We start from the raw sequence: 16,804 nt of genomic DNA on the forward strand, positions 1-16,804 counted from the left end.
ACAAGACAAAATCACAAAATCTCAATATAAGATGATTCGCAAAACTCATGCAAAAGCTTCTTGACACAAAGGTGACTAACAAAACTTTATAACATGAAATCAAATGTAAAACAAATTTGACACATCCCTCGTTTGAAGATCTCTTACGAAACCGTAGCATAAAACCATTTACAAATCTTTCCAATCATGAATTCAATCACAAATCTCCTCAATATAAAACAAAACATAAAATTCCTCAAAGTAAAACAAACTATAAAACTTCTCCACATGAGACAACATATGTTTAAAGTTAGAGCCCAACACTCATGCATTTCTCTAAATGACTTATAAAATTTTAAACATAAAGCAACCAAGTTTGCATTTTAACTGTATATTCTCTAAGTAAAGACATGAAACATGTGAAATATTTGCAATAATACTCATAGACTTCACCCTTAACCATTTAATTAGTGTTAAATCGATTCCATATAAGGTCTATATTTGAAACAAAAGATATATAAGAAACTATCCAACACAATTGCTAATATCACTTTTTATGCAAAACTTAATCAAATAGAGAAGAAAGCATAGCGATATTTCATTATCCATGAACCTTCATAGCTAAACATGCTTCTAATAATGTGAATTGTTTCGAATACATGAAACACATGATTTCCTTCAAAGGAATTTGCAACCTTTCTATTATATGCCAACAAAAGATTCAAGCAAGCTTTAACCCGAATTAATGAACTCGTTAACATGTCAAATATACAACACTTTGCCAATAGTTCAAAGCCAATCTTATGTCGTTTGAAAGGAAATAGAAATAAGAATGGTTTCATGCCAATTTGTTTATCCAAAAATTGAGAGATATTTCAACATAATTGCCAACATGATTTTCATATAAAGCTTAAAGAGACAAAGAAAGACCTAGACTTAAAACATGCATTAAGGTATCTTAAAGCCTACAAATCCTTTGTGATTAAGCATACTTCAAACAACATAATTCGCATAACTAAGAAATTTATGGTTGCTCCTCAACAAATGCTCACTTTAACACAGCTTGGAACATTAAAAAAAAAAACATCGAGAAACTTACACATAGCTTACTCTTAAAGCGACTCGGAAGCTTGAAACAATGAAAAACTGCATGTATCTCATTTCCAAAATAATTCGGAAGCTCAAAACAATGAAAAACTGCATGTAGTTTGCTCCCAAAACAGTTTGGAAGCTTAAAACAATGAAAAAAACTGCATGTAGTTTGCTCCCAAAACAGTTCGGACATTAATAACAGTGAAAATCTGCACTTTGCTCTTCTCAAAATAGCTCAGAACATTAAAAACTGAAAAAAAAAAAAAACTGCATATTAATTATTCCCAAATCAACTTGGAAACTTCACCTCATGTGCTATAAGACATGTGAACAAGCTCTCCCAACCCGAGTCCACAAACTTCATTAAATATAAGGCCTCTATGAAATTATCATATCTTTCTAAACGAGCTCAAAAGCGAATCAAATATTCATATGAAACTTTTAAACATAAGAATGCTACATGATTATTTGCTAACGAATGTCATATCCAATACTTCATTGCTAAACTAAAGCAAGAATTGAATAGAACTAATTACATACGAAAGTCGTGCTTTTATACTCTAACGGAAAGGAAGATATACATGTACCCACATGCCTAGTTAATTCTATAATAATGCAATCTCTACTCATTCCACTAACGATTTTAGAATGAAGGGAAGTATCATCAAGCTATGGGTTTAAAGTAACTTGTTAGCACAAAATCAAGACACTTTTATTAAGTTGTGCAATACGATCCACATAAGGCATAACCCTTTGTTCATGCTTTTTTTCTTTTTTTCCTTCATGAGGTCTATCATGCATTTATACCACAAGAGATAAGGTTTCGACGATTATGACTCACCAACATTTTTCATGTTATATAAAGAAATGGTTCCGCCGCTTCAAAACATATGACTTCTTACACACTATCACATGGAAGACACTTCTAACATATTGAAGGCAAGTGCAAGATCATAAGCATATAACAAAAACTCAAACCACATTAGAGTCTTTCGAACGAGATAGCTAATGCCCACAAAACACTTTGTATAATTACAAGATTAATGAGTTATGATCAAGATGGAGCTTTAGCTTGAACCAAAATATCACGATTCCCTTCCAAGAGCATTTCACCAAACAACTTATATGCGATTCTTATGAAATCATACTAAGCTAACTAGCATGAAGATTTGATTTGCACACACACTTGATTAAAATCGTATAGGTAGTTTGCACAAGATATTATATAGTCCATGTAAGAGAAGACACATATGCATCTATATTATAGGGAGAGAACTAAAAGAACTTCAATCTCTTTTTTTTTTAGATTTTGTAAAGGCCTCAAGCACAAAATGATTCAACCAATGCACATAAAGTACAAAAGAAAAATCATATCCATATATATGATTAAGCGAAGACATATATCCAAGCTCATGATTCTCTTGAAGACATATGAATGATGGAATGAAAATATATTTCCTTAGTGCCCTCATTTGATCAAAGTTCATATGTGTGAATCTCTAATGAGCATTGCTACAAATACCTTGTGTGCATGCTTTGACAATGAGTTAATCATAGCTTCTCATGATTTGTCACCATTTACACCTAGAATGTCTATTCTAAAAAAAAAAACAACACAAACCAACACACATTTTGCTTACATCTCATGAAACTATTCACGTCTTGCAATAGCCATCATCACATTCCACAAGAGCTAAAGCATCGTTTGATAGCCAGATAAATATAACAAACTAACATAATAAGAGATGATAGTGAATGCTGCACCAAACTCAATCTAATAGGAATCCAACCATTCCAATCATATTACAATGAAGACTATGGAACATGAAAGAAGAAGAGCAAGAGAAGAAATAAAAGAAGAAGAAGAAATCTGGAAGAAAAGTGGAGTAAAGGAAGAGAAGAAGAAGAAGAAAAAAGAAGAAGGAAAAGGGGAAGAAGAAGAGGAAGAACAAGAGGAAGACCAAGAGAGGGAGAAGGAAGAGGAGCTTACATGTAGCCTTTGGAAGATCAGTCGGCAAAGACAGGCAAGGCGACGAGCTCGGGTCGTTCGTCCGGATCGACGTCAGACGTGGTGACGGGATCGATCCTGGAGGTCGGGCGGGAGCTGCTGTCGGCTTCGGACGGCGTCGGGCTGGGGCTTTGCGAACACAAGGAGGCCGGCGTTGGGTTCGGACTCTGGAACTGAGAGGGGAAGAGCGGGTGGGCTTCGGCTTTCAAGCCAGAGAGGGGCTTCGGCTCCTCTTGCTGGTGCAGACAGAGAGCGACAGGGAGGGAGGGAGTCGGTACTGTTGGGTGATTCGTTCGGACCTAGAGCTGTCGAGCAGCAAGAACCGAAGAGGAAGGGACGGGTCGAGAGCTGGAATCGTCGGCTCTGGCTGGGTTTCACGAACAACAGGGAAAGTGGGAGAGGGAGAGCGAGAGCATGAATGCCGAGCTCGGAGCCTTCTTTCCGAGTAAATTGAACACATCGCGGAAGGAGGAAGCCCTCCAATTCGCGTCGTCGTGCTCCAGCTTCCGAAATTGCTTTAAGAAGCTATCTTGTCTGCTCATGTCTGCCCGAGACACAGAGAATCGCCTGCGAAGCCGGATTTTGGCTGAAACAATGATTTCGCTCGATCGTAGCCGTCGACGCAATTACTGGATTTATAAAATGAATTCAAATTATTTAGAAAGGGGAATGGGTCTTAGTAGAATTATATTGAACTAAATCAAGTCAAAATTGACTAAGATCAGAATGGACCTGAGTTCGAGTTCGAGTCAATTCGGGTCCGAGTCAGCGCAGCAAATTTAATTGCATGAAATCAAGTTCAAAATAATCACCAATTTAAAGTGAATTAAGCTCGTTGGCACAAAAATAAAATAATCGAGTCTAACTGAACAAACTCGAGCCTAATCCGGCCCAAGTCGGTTAAGTCGATCGTACGTGCTCAAGGGTACACGGGCAAAAAACGAGGTCAACATGTGATGCATGGCAACTAGGGAAGCAAGTCCAATCATCTTTCCATTCCATTAAGGACATTAACACCTCTAGACCTCTAGAAGTCCTTCACATGGATTTGTTTGGACCCATTAGCACTTACAGATTAGGGGGGAAGTTTATGGATTTGTGATTGTCGATGACTAATCGAGGTTCACTTGGATTAAATTTCTGTCACATAAGAGCGAGTCTTTTGATGAGTTTAGTGCCTTCTTTACTTGTATTCAGAAAAAGCTAGGTTGTGAGATCTTGACCATCCATAGTGACCATGGGGGAGAATTTGAAAATTAGAGATTTAGAGACTTCTGTGGGGATAAGAATATTATTCAAAACTTCTCAGCTCCTATGACCCCTTAGTAGAACGAGATAGCCAAAAGGAAGAACATGACCTTAATTGAGGCTGCTAGAGTCATACTTGATGAGTATTCACTTTCAAAATACTTTTGGGCTGAAGTGGTAAACACACCTTATTATGTATTGAATAGGGTGAATGTTAAAGCCAAACTTGATAAGACACCCTATGAGATCCTTAAGGGTAGGACACCCAATCTTTCCCACCTCTATGTCTTTGGCTATAAGGTTTCATTCTTAACGATGAGAAGTCATACTTAAGAAAATTTGACACAAAACCTGATGAATGAGTGTTCTTAGAATATTCAAGTGTGCGAAAATCCTTTAGGGTGTTTTAATAAGAGGACTTTGGTGGTGGAGGAGACTACTCATGTAGTATTTGATGAATATGATCCTAAGAAGTCTAGAGTTGAGGATGAAGATAAAGTTTGAGAGATTACCCAAGGAGTTGAAATTTGGAGAAGAAGGTAGAGTCCCAAAATACTGAATGAGTATGTGAGATTACCTAAGGAGTAGAAATTTCAAATATGGAGGTAAGGGTAGAATATATAAACACCTTGTCTAGAGATTGGAGATATTCTTCAAGTCATCCTAAAGAACTGATCTTAGGAGACCCTTCCGAAGGTGTTAGAACTAAGCATAGACTTAGGAAGGAAGTGAACCACTCTACTTTTATCTCAATGATTGAACCCACCACCATCAATCAAGCCTTGTCTGATGATTTTTGGATCTTATCCATGCAAGAAGAATTAAACCAATTTGTTATAAATGATATTTGGGAGCTAGTAGAAAGACCAGATGGACAAAATATAGTTGGATACAAATGGGTCTTTAAGAATAATATGAATGATTATGGTGTGGTGGTTAGGAGTAAAGCAAGATTGGTGGCTAAGTGATACAACCAAATAGAAGGGATTAATTTTTTAAGGAGACATTTGCCCCTGTAGCTAGATTGGAAGTCATTAGAGTGCTATTAGCCTTTAACTGTTATAAAGGATTTAAGCTTTTTCAAATGGATATTAAGAATGTCTTTTTAAATGAGATAATAAAAGAGGATGTGTTTGTAGAGCAACCCCTAGGTTTTGAGAGTTCCCAATTTCTAAACCATGTTCACAAATTAAAAAAGATCTTATATGGATTAAAACAGGCACCTAGAGCTTGGTATAAGAGGCTTAACACATTCCTACTAGAGAGGGAGTTTGTTAAGGGGAGTGTAGACACTACCCTTTTTTTGAAGAAATAAGGAGAATAAATTACTCATTGTTTAGATCTATATGGATGATATATTTTTTGGATCTTCTGATAAAAGGCTATGTGATGATTTTTCTAAAATAATAAATATGGAATTTAAGATGAGTATGATGGGAAAGTTGTCCTACTTTTTGGGATTTAATATAAGATAATTGGATAATGGAACATTTCTAAATCAATTAAAGTATATAAATGACATCTTGAAGAAATATGAAATGGATGAAGCTAAACCAATAATTACTCCCATGACATCTAGTGCTCAATTAGATAAGGACCTAAATGGAAAATCTATTGATCAAAAGAAGTACAGAGGGATGTTTGGATCTTTACTTTACCTGATTGCTAGCCGACCTAATATAATGTTTAATGTTTGTCTTACTATCAGATTTCAAGCTGATCCTAAAGAATTTCACCTAACTGTAGTTAAGAGAATTCTTAGATATCTCTTAGGGACTCAAAATATAGGAATCTGGTATCCTAAGCACAACACTTCTTTTAAGATTATTGGAATTTTAAGTCTGATTTGCATGATATAAGGTGGATAGAAAGAGTACTTCTGAGACTTATCAATTCATATGACAATTTTTAGTCTCATGGTTTTATAGAAAATAAAACTCTGTTACACTTTCCACTGTTGAAGCTAAGTACATTGCCTCAGAGAGTTGTGTGGCCCAAGTCCTCTAATTAAAGCAATAAATTCTGAATTTTGGATTAACTATAGGCATCATTTCAATCCTTTGTGACAACACTAGTGCCATATGCATCTTTAAAAATCCTACTCAATATTCAAGGACCAAGAACATTGACATAAGACATCACTTTATTAGAGATCATGTGATCAAAGGAGATATTGAGTTATACTATGTGACAACTAAGAATCAACTGCTTGACATTTTTATTAAACTACTGGCCTTCGACACTTTTAGCATCTTAAGGACCAGATTGTGTGTGATTGACATAAATGCATGAACTTACTGAATTATGAAATTTATTTTTCGATCTGTTGTTTATTGTTTTCTTTTCCTTTTGACTGTAGTTTTAGTTGTTCATTTTTATCATTCTTTTCGTGTTTTTCAAATTTATTTTTTTTTAATCACTACTAAAATGATATTTTGTGCCTTATTTTTATTTTTAAAAATTTGTGGTCAATATTCGACATCCCTAAGTCAGATAAAGGGAGAAATACCATTGATTGTTTTCCTTCCTCTAACCTCTTTTAGTGATATAATTTTTTTTCTAAACAAAAATCTATCTCAAATTAATAACTGAACTGTGAGATTGAGATCTTTTCAATCTTATTATAGAAAACTATCTTATAAATATAATATTCAAAGTTTTTATATTACTTTTAAACTTTCATAATCTTGTCATTATATTTATCATATGAATTTGATTCTATTTTGTGATTTAATTTATTCTTCCTTATATTAGAGAGTGAGTTTTTTTCTCTAATATCTAGAAGATATACTCACAACTGAGAGTATTTAAGAGTTTCAAAAGAGATCTTGCTTGCAAAAATGTCAAGGGCATAAAATGATAAAAAAAAAAAAGATACGCAATGACTGCCAATCAATTGATAAGAGCTATAAAATGAGCTCACAAAAGGTAAGCTTCCTTCTCTTTCAAACCTTTAAATCTTAGTAGAATTCATATGTCACTTGATATTGTCAAAGGCTTGATTTTGAATTTTGTGATTATGATAAATTAATTTGGTATATTATTTTTATAAAATATTTTTCTGAAACGAAGTTTTGAACATATCTCTTTTTTTTATCCAATTGGTTTTTCTAAGTTAGGTCTTTTATTTTCAAAAGATGATTTACCTTGAGAGAAGTTTGAGCTAGGGCTAACAAGATCGGCTATTCTACCATTTTTTAGATTTCGACAAAGTTAACTCATTAATTTTACAAGTTTTTAAATTCAATTATATGGAGAATTTATCATATTCGTGCTTTGATTAAAAAAAATTGTTTTTGTTTCTTTTGTCTTTTTTATTGTCCTTTTCATATTTTTTTAATCTTTTACTGTTGTTTTTCTTTCTTTGATATACTTTTTATTTTATTTCTTTTCTTTTTTCCTCCTCTTTTTTATGATGTAAAAAGGGGAGTAGTTGTACTATGAACTGTGTTCGTTTTTTTCTAAAATTCAAAATACCTTGATTTATATTATTTTGTTTGTGTTGTTTCAATTGAACAACTTAAATTATTTTTGTTTGTCATCATAAAAATGAGGAGATTGTTGTGAATCTGATTTTAGGAAATATAATTTTAATGATAGAAAATATTTTTATTTTTCTACGATTATTTTGCCTACTAACATTTCAGGTCCACAAGATTAAATTGCAAATTAAATCAGTTCAAGATTGAGTAGAATAGAACTGAGTCAATTGTAATGTAAGTTAAATATATTTTAGCTTTCGTTGAGTCCATTATAATAATATAGGTCCTGATGCTAAGTAACCTTACACACATACTTGGGAAAAATTATGTCTGTTTTATTAGTATTTTCTATTTTGATCACATCATCCGGGATGATCAAAAAATTGTCCTGGACGATCTATTAAAAATATAAATACTAATTCGGGCATCCTAGTTAAAGCAGATGTAATTAAGTGAATCATCCTGAATGATATTAGTATTATCCGGGATGATAGACTCAAATCAGAAAGAATCAGCTGCCATATTTATTTAGGCATGTGTTATTTTTGGACATCATCTAGGATATCATCCTAGACGATGCAGTACAATTATGTCTAAATTAATCTGGTAATTAATGAAAGTAATTAAAATTTGATAGCTCAATCATATCATATTGAACAATCGAAGGATCATTCGGAACGATCCATTAATAATCATTAATTCTTCCTGGATGATTCGTAATCGGCTTGGCTCCATCCAGGGCGATATTCTGGTCGATATGTGATGTTTTGTACTAATCGGCCCAGACAATCGTGAGATCAGTCTAGACGATCTAGTTAATTTTACATCGTCCATACATCCATCCAGGGCGATGTTCTAGACGATATGTGACATTTTGAACTAATCATCTAAGACGATCAAGTTACTTTTTCATCATCTAGACATCCATCTAGGGCGATGGTATGGATTATATTTATCAATTTGAACTAATTATACAAGATGATAGTGGACAATCTGAACAAAGGAACCTTTTAATCGTCCAAACTTTCTCAAATCATCCTGGCTAATTAAGCTGAATTTATACTGATCATACAGGATGATCATCTGATCGTCTTAAACAATAATATCAATTTGTTGCAATTAAAATCAAATCTAAAGTTCTTCTATTTAAGACCTCTTGTTTACCCAAGATTGTATCTTTTGCTGTTGTCTTGACCTGAGAGAGCCAAGAGGAGAGGGAGAGTAAGGGGGAGAGAGAGGATCTTGTGAGGGGGAGTTTATGAATGGTTTTATAAAGGTTACTCCAAGCAAGAATTTGAGTCATATTCTTCGTTTGTCATGCCTGATTCCTTGGAGATTTGAGAGATGTCTACTTCAACAATTGATCGAGGTTCTCTACCTGCTTCAAGAGGAAGCAAAATGAGTTGGGTTCTCTTCCTCACCCGGTGTCATTGGAAAGGAGGTTTGTACAGGTTTCTTCGCCTTGTTGTGGGAGCAAAATGAGAGTCACTGAGTTTAGTGAAATAACTGGATGAGAGGCTCCGAGGAGTGGACGTAGGTCAAGTTGATCGAACCACTATAACTTTTTGTGTGTTCTTTATTACTATTTTCTGCATTTAATTTCCATACCTTGATTTTCTTGTGGGGAATTTTGGTTTGATTTACGATTGTGTTTTTTATTAAGAAATTTTTTAAAACATTAATTCACCCCCCCTATTGGTTAGCCTTGGACTAGTTCACAAGGGCTTAACATTCTTAACGAACTTTCATTTTTTACACTACCACGCAGTTGGGTCTCACGTCAAATCTTTCAAACTGTTTGCACTAGCTACAAATTTTTGCTTGCTTGAAGTCTCTCACTCCAGATCACACTTCTTGACTAGTGCTGTGAGGCCTTCTCCATTATACTGGATATGAGAGCTGAACTGTAGCCTCTTCCCCGTCAGCAAAGGTCACACGAATCCTCTCAACCCCTTCCCTGCTTTAAGGTAAAAAGAAGATGGGTCTCTGACGCCCACGTAAAAAAGGAGGGCATTTGACATAATATTTTTTTTATTATCACATCGGATATTTCCTGTGCTTTACTCATCCTCATGATTGCTAGAGACAAACAAAGGACAATCTAATAAAGAGATAAATACTTTTGTAGCAGTTTGAAAGGTTGGTAGTAAACTGGTAAAGCTTATTTGGTTTGGGACTTTAGTAAGGTCAAATAAGACAAAGCCAATAATGCAAGGGCCGACCTAAGCTTTAGATATAAAAAAGTGGGCATGTTGCTAACCTTTTTCACACTCAAACTACACTGACACTTTATCTTTATATCATTTCAACCAACCAAAACAATCCACCTCTCCCCCTCTCCTTCTAAATAATTGTAAATCATTTTATCATTCTCTATTAACAAATCTGTAGCCTTAATTAGACTTGCCTTCTTATCATTAATAGTTAAATAGAAAAGCCACTTGATTACCTTGGGAGGCCCACTAGTCCTTCCAAAGCAATAAAGTTAGATTCCTTTTCTTTTACTTGTTTTGTTCTGACATATCTCGATTTTGGACTTTTCTTAGTTTATTTTCTTTGTTTATGCCATTATTATATGCTGTAGTAATTAAGATAGTGGTTTTAATTATTTGTGAGATAATTAGCAAGTTAGTATCTTTTAATTATTGGTATTGAGATTATTATGTTTGTATATTTTAGTCACTTGTACCATAGTTATAAAGTTAATAGTTTAACTGCGTGTATACTGTAAATATTAATGTAATATCTTTTAACTATTTGTGTTATATTTATTAAGTTAACCTCTATTATTATCCATTAGTCTGGATATCGAGTCGTTTTCTTTTATTATTTATGCTATGGTAGTTAATCGAGTTGATTTCACCAACTATTTGTTACATTACTGTTATCAAGTTCAAATATACATATGTGCAGGTTTATGTATATGTATACATATTGTGTGTGTGTGTGTGAGAGAGAGAGTTTTTTTAAGCACTTTAAAAAAATAAAGGAGTTCTCCTAAAAAAAAGAGAGAAAAACTAAAAAAAAAAAGGAGAGAAAAGATTTAAAAAAAAAACAGAGAGAAGTTTCAAAAAAAAGGAGAAAAAAAAATAGAGAGTGTCTATGCATTTTGTACATTTCTTTTGCCACTCTGTCACCATCAGAATACCAATGTATAACATTTTGATCCCTAAAACTTCGAGAGACCGATTTTGAAGCATGCGGTGCAACAAAATGACTATATATACACGCTTTTCTTAGCGTGATGGATGGAAATGTGTCGCTACGAAACATGTAATCACCTAAAATCTCTTTTTCAGCATTTGTGTCGCATTGGAAAACTGCCTATACACATCTTTCTTAGTGTGGTGGGATCGATGGAAACCCAGTGCGATGTGTACGGTGAAGTGGGGATACATATAAGTCCTCGCTCGTGGGGAAATGACTGCATTTTTCTAAGCAGGCACTCGTAAAAGACTCATACACATTTTTCTTAGCGTGATGGGGGAACGAAGAAAATACGGTCGCGATGTCTTAGGACACCTACCATATATGATTTTCTTAGTGTGGTGGAAAATGTTCAGTTTCTCGTAGTTTCCCCAAAATGGGGGAGACGTTGGGAGGCTGCCGAAATTTTGACTGATGATTCATGGACTTGGAAAAAAAGAAGAGGACCTGAACTAGAACTCGAACTTAAATTGAACTTCATTGGACTAAAATAACTTAAAGTGAATCCAAACTTAGAATGAATTTCGACTTGAAGAAAATGATAATAAAATGAGCTTGAACTTGGACTTAATTTGAACATCAAATGAACATGATTTGAACAATTTGGATACAAGCAAGGACTTGGAAATTGGCTACAAAAGAACTCGAATTCAAATTTGGGTAGTGGACAAATTTTATGAATTTGACTTGACCAATCAACAATGAATTGAATGCAAGCTTGAACCAAATGCGAAGGACTCGAACCTGAATAAATGAACATAAGCAATTGAGCCCTTGATGAATGCATAAGTGAAATGCAAATAAATACATATGAATTTTGTGAACCAAGGGATTTGAAAGTATCACTCACTTAATAATAGAGAGGACACCATATAATTTTCAATGAATTATATAATTTGCATATTAACAACGATGATTATCATGTGACATTCATTCCAATCATGCAGTTGCATAGTACAAAAAACATCACAATGACTACATCAAGTGACCAACAAAGTTGGGGATTCACAGTAAACAAAGATTTTATTGCACATAATTAATGTCATTCGACTCCAAACACTACTTGTCTACAAACTAAAATCAAATAGCCAATGCAAGTGAATATAGAAACCTACTAGCCAACTTGCATAGAGAAATTTGTGGTGACTGTAATATACTCAGCAGTCAGTGCTAGTTTGCAAATGATAATACTCGTTTGCTCAAAGATGATAATATTATATGCAAACATGTATAAACATCATGCAATAAACACTACGGCACTCCTACAATCATCAACCATCTAATGGAAGCTAGATACATCTTCCCATATATAAATGAAGATATACAACATGCAAAAAATGCAGATACTCATGGGCACCTATGGGAGATTCACCATACAGACAAAATGTCATTTTTGAATAAAATGATAGATGACTATAGCAAATGTAAATACCTACATGCCACTGAAAAAGACTTGTCATACATTCAATATGTTGTCAATGGACAAATATGAAAGAAACTACGATGGGTGTAAGTATCTACAACTAAAAGTAGGAGATTTGATAGTTCACTATAATCCCCCTACAAAAAACAACAAGTAGTGCATGACAGTCTACCTATACAATGCAGCAAACAACTTTATCTAGAAGATACTGCACCTCACCATGAGATCCGCAACATCCATGCAAGGGGACAGAAGGCATTTATAAATATTTTAAAATACCTCTGCACGTGCACCTTAGTTTGTATAGACATATGTACACAAAGGGATAAGTACAATTATAAACACACGTATGAGCCATGGCGAGCATGTTATAAATATACAAGTGACATATAGGGATACTATGTAGATCAATAAATAAGTCCAAGTTTGAGCCCAATCCTCCTGTGCGGGCAGACAGGAGTCGATAAGGCTCAAATCCTTAAATAAATATACGATCGTGAGATCGATTAAGATATTTATTTTAATACATTCATATTACGCCTTCAAGGCCTTCAACAAAGAAAATTCACCATTAAATACAAAAAAGCCTATGACGAAATCAGATCCTCTGTCAATAACTTAACAGAGTTGACAAGATTCAATCCATAAATGAAAGTAACTTCAAACACCTCGATGATGGCCGTGTTGAATGCAGATCTCAACCAGATGGGTTAATTTCAAATATCTAAATGCCTTCTAAAGGTTACCCAAATATCAAAAAATCCAAAATCCAAAATTCAAAAATATTTAAAATTGAAATTCAATCATCTAAATACTTAAAGCAAAACTTATTCATTCTCCGCAAAAGTTTGTCGATGTTGATAAATTAAAATTTATTTTAGCTCACATGGAGCTAACGCCTAGTCGAAAATATCATTAGGATATATTCTTAAATAATATCCTACCAGTAATGATATGTACATGTCCTCTAACCAGCAGTTTTGCCGCCAAATAGCACCGTATGATAAACGGTTATGACTCGAGGCTATCTGAACCGAGTGGTTTTACAGCTAAATAGCACCATGAAATTCCGGTTATAGACATAGTCGATACGTTCCTTAGTGACATCAAATCCTTAAGATATGAATAAATAGATATGATTTATAGGGCACAAAGCCCTTTGTTAGCTAAGGTGGATTCAAATTTATCCCCTTAGACAAACATCCACCATAGGTCTATAAGGTCCCCTTGGATGAAGCAACCCTTGGTTGTGGGTTGCTGATATGGATCCTTATGTCAGGTTGGGTCGACTACCTCCTCTGACTAAGTAGACCATGGACCATGGTGGCCCGGGATGACGGAACCATGGGATCTTGATTGGGTCTATCATCCATTTCCCCGCCATCCGCTTTAAGTAAAAGATGGTGAAATTTTTATTTTTAAATATCAATTATCAAACCCTACCTAAGTCTAAGCTGCTACTATACGCCTGATAATATGTATCTACTAATAAAATATATTTGATTGACGACTAGGCTTAATCAAAAGTTCTCCCTCGTTACCGGGAGGGTTAATTAACTATAGGGGCTTGTGCCTATTGAAAAGTAGAACTCAAATTATAAAGTCATCGTAAAATGAGGGAGAAATCTCTGGGTAGTGTCTTATCTACAAGTTCATTTGCCTTCCAAAATTTATCCTGGAACTTATTCCGTTAAAACTCCCCTGAAAGAAAAAGCAATAGCGGGCGGAGGCCGGGGTCGAATTTTCGAAGCCCGCAGTTCTTCATCAGAACTGAATTCAAACTCAAACACCTCTGATTGTGGCATAAACATCAAGTATATATTTATCATCGTCAAAATTAAATTATTAATTAATCTTTAAGATCATGAGACTAACATCTAGATAATTAAAAATCTAGTCTGAATGGTGGCTAGAAATGAACATACTTGACTAGAGCCTGAATCACATAGACATTTTGCACCTATTATCTCTATTTAGTTTATGTTTCTTATAGTTATATTTTATTTTTCAAACTATTTATTGAAAATTTTATTTTTTTGATAATCTATTATTATAAACAAAGCTTATTGTGTATATATAATCATTATAATTTGCCTAATGAGAACATCAAATCAAATTTTTTAAAATAGCTAATTTCTTAAAGAACCTATCCCTCATTCACTCTCAAATCTCTATTCATTCTCACAAACTTTATTGTTTGAAATAACAAATATCAAGTTTATAACTTGATCAAACATATATTAGCTACCCATCTGACATTAAAACCCTGAGACATGCCCCGCAATTAATATAGATAAATTTTAAATTTACTAAAGTTATTTAAGATTAAGATTTTTTTTGTGGTAGCTTTCTTATCACTTTTAAAATAATCTTCTAATTAAAAAAAAAATTAGTTCTAAAATTTTTTTTACTAAAAAGCTGAAAGTATTTAAAAAGTTTTCTTAAATGAAGCCAAGTACAACATAGGATAATTAAGTACAATACTTATTCTGTCTCGGCAAAGTTACTCTCTAACCTTAGGGAGTGAAGCACAACAAGTGGCCAACAAACAAAGAGGTGACTGCCTCCTCATTGCAATTCCAAAAGCTTCGCTCATGTCAAGCTCCTCTCCATTCTTAGCTGGATTCTCCCAATCAAAATAGTACAGTAAATGTGCGAGAGCCATCTCAACTGTTGCCAATCCGAAATGCATACCTGGGCAAATTCTCCTCCCAGCACCAAAAGGTATCATCTCAAAGTGAGCTCCCTTCATGTCAATATTGTTCTCCTCAAATCTCTCCGGCCGAAAGACCTCCGGTTCTTCCCAGTATTTAGGATCCCTTCCTATAGCCCACGCGTTCACCATCACTGTTGTCCTTGCAGGAATTTCATAGCCCATCACCTCGCACCTCTCTTTATTCTCCCTTGGTAGCAGCAAGGGCACCGGAGTGTGCAGCCTTAGCGTCTCCTTTATCACGAGTTGTAAGTAGCTAAGTTTGCCACTAATCAACTTCTCGTCTCCTATGATCTTTCTCATGTCGTTGCCGAACGCCTCTCTCACTTCCTTTTGTGCCTTCTTCATGATGTGTGGGTTGCAAACCAACTCTGAAATTGCCCACTCTAAGGTAGTCGCCGTCGTTTCGCTTCCAGCCATGAGCATATCCTAATGAAACGGTGAACCTTATTAGTTAAGCAATATATAATTTGTGATGAAGTAATTATTGTGAGCAAGCCTACGTTAATGACGGCCTTGATGTGATCGTTGGAGAGAGGGATTTGGAGGCTGCCATCCCGTTGGATTCTGAGGAGAACGTCGGTGAGATCCTCCTCTTCCATGGAATCTTTTGCACTGTTCACATTGTGTTCTTGAACAATTTTTTCCAGTATTCCGTCCAACTTCAACCAGCATCGCTCCAGCTTCTGTGGAAAACCAGCGATGCGGGCGATGAATTTGGGCATCGAGGGGAATAGATCGATCAATGAGAAGCCCGAAAGCAACTCTAAGACTTCATTGATTGTTGATAGGAAGGCCTTCTGGTCCTCGCATCGTCCGCCGACAACAGAGATTGCCATGATGTTGTTGGTGAGGTTGGCAAACTCGCTGCGTAGGTTGATGAGGGCGCCGTCGGAGGCTGCTGCGTTAATAGATTGGATGAGATAAGAGATCTCCTTCTCTCTTATGGCACGAAAACAGTGGACGCGCTTCGAGCTTAGCAGTTCATTGATGCAGAGTCGACGCATCTGGCGCCAGAACTCCCCATATGAAGCAAAGACTAAGTTTTTTCCGCCGTAGAGGAGAGCATCTATGGTGGGGGTGATGGGGCGCGAGGCGAAGATGATGTCGTGGGTTTGCATGATCTCTTTGGCGGCTTTGGGCGAGGAGATGACGATGGCGCCGATCTCACCTAGTTTGAGGCGCATGATAGGGCCGTAGACGGCGGAGAGGTCACGGAGGGCTCGGTGGGGAGGACGGCGGCCCAGAAGATGGTGAATACTGCCGATGATGGGGAGGTTTTTGGGGCCTGGGGCTTGTTTGCTCGATTGGAGTTGGTGCTGATTGAGTTTTTTGATGATTGATTTGATGAGGATGAATGTTAAGAAAAGGAAGATGAAAGTAAAGAGAAGCTGCATGCTTGCGACTATGACTTAGCTACTGTTCTTTGATCTTTGAGTGTTCTGAAACTTTCCCTTGAGTGGAAATATTTATAGGGTGCTCGAAATTAATAAAAGGGCATTTACATGCAAAATACTTTATTTCATACAATTTATATATCTAATATTTAAAATTTTAATATTACATGTCTATCATACATAAAATAAATATGGGTGCATTGAATGAAATACTAAAGTTCATAGGATGGTATGGGTGGTAAGAATGAATTGAAA

General features: G+C 35.3%; 1 protein-coding gene across 1 annotated transcript; it reads right to left on the minus strand.

Moving 5' to 3' along the window:
• Positions 1 to 14,895: 14,895 nt before the first annotated feature.
• LOC110107745 (cytochrome P450 71D7) lies at positions 14,896 to 16,563 on the minus strand. The gene is made up of 2 exons (XM_020838110.2): positions 15,656 to 16,563; positions 14,896 to 15,581 (listed from the first exon to the last, which is right to left on the minus strand). The coding sequence occupies exons 1-2, from the start codon at positions 16,547 to 16,549 to the stop codon at positions 14,943 to 14,945; spliced, it is 1,533 nt and encodes a 510-aa protein (XP_020693769.1). The 5' UTR covers positions 16,550 to 16,563; the 3' UTR covers positions 14,896 to 14,942.
• Between the last annotated feature and the right edge of the window lie 241 nt (positions 16,564 to 16,804).

This window comes from Dendrobium catenatum, unplaced genomic scaffold (assembly GCF_001605985.2).
Source record: "Dendrobium catenatum unplaced genomic scaffold, ASM160598v2 fragScaff_scaffold_506, whole genome shotgun sequence".
Taxonomy (NCBI): Eukaryota; Viridiplantae; Streptophyta; class Magnoliopsida; order Asparagales; family Orchidaceae; genus Dendrobium; species Dendrobium catenatum.

Coding starts and splice junctions, on each gene's coding strand:
- LOC110107745 (XM_020838110.2), bottom strand. CDS start 16,549: ATGCAGCTTCTCTTTACTTTCATCTTCCTTTTCTTAACATTCATCCTC. Junction 15,582..15,655: donor ACATCAAGGCCGTCATTAAC/GTAGGCTTGCTC, acceptor CCGTTTCATTAG/GATATGCTCATGGCTGGAAG.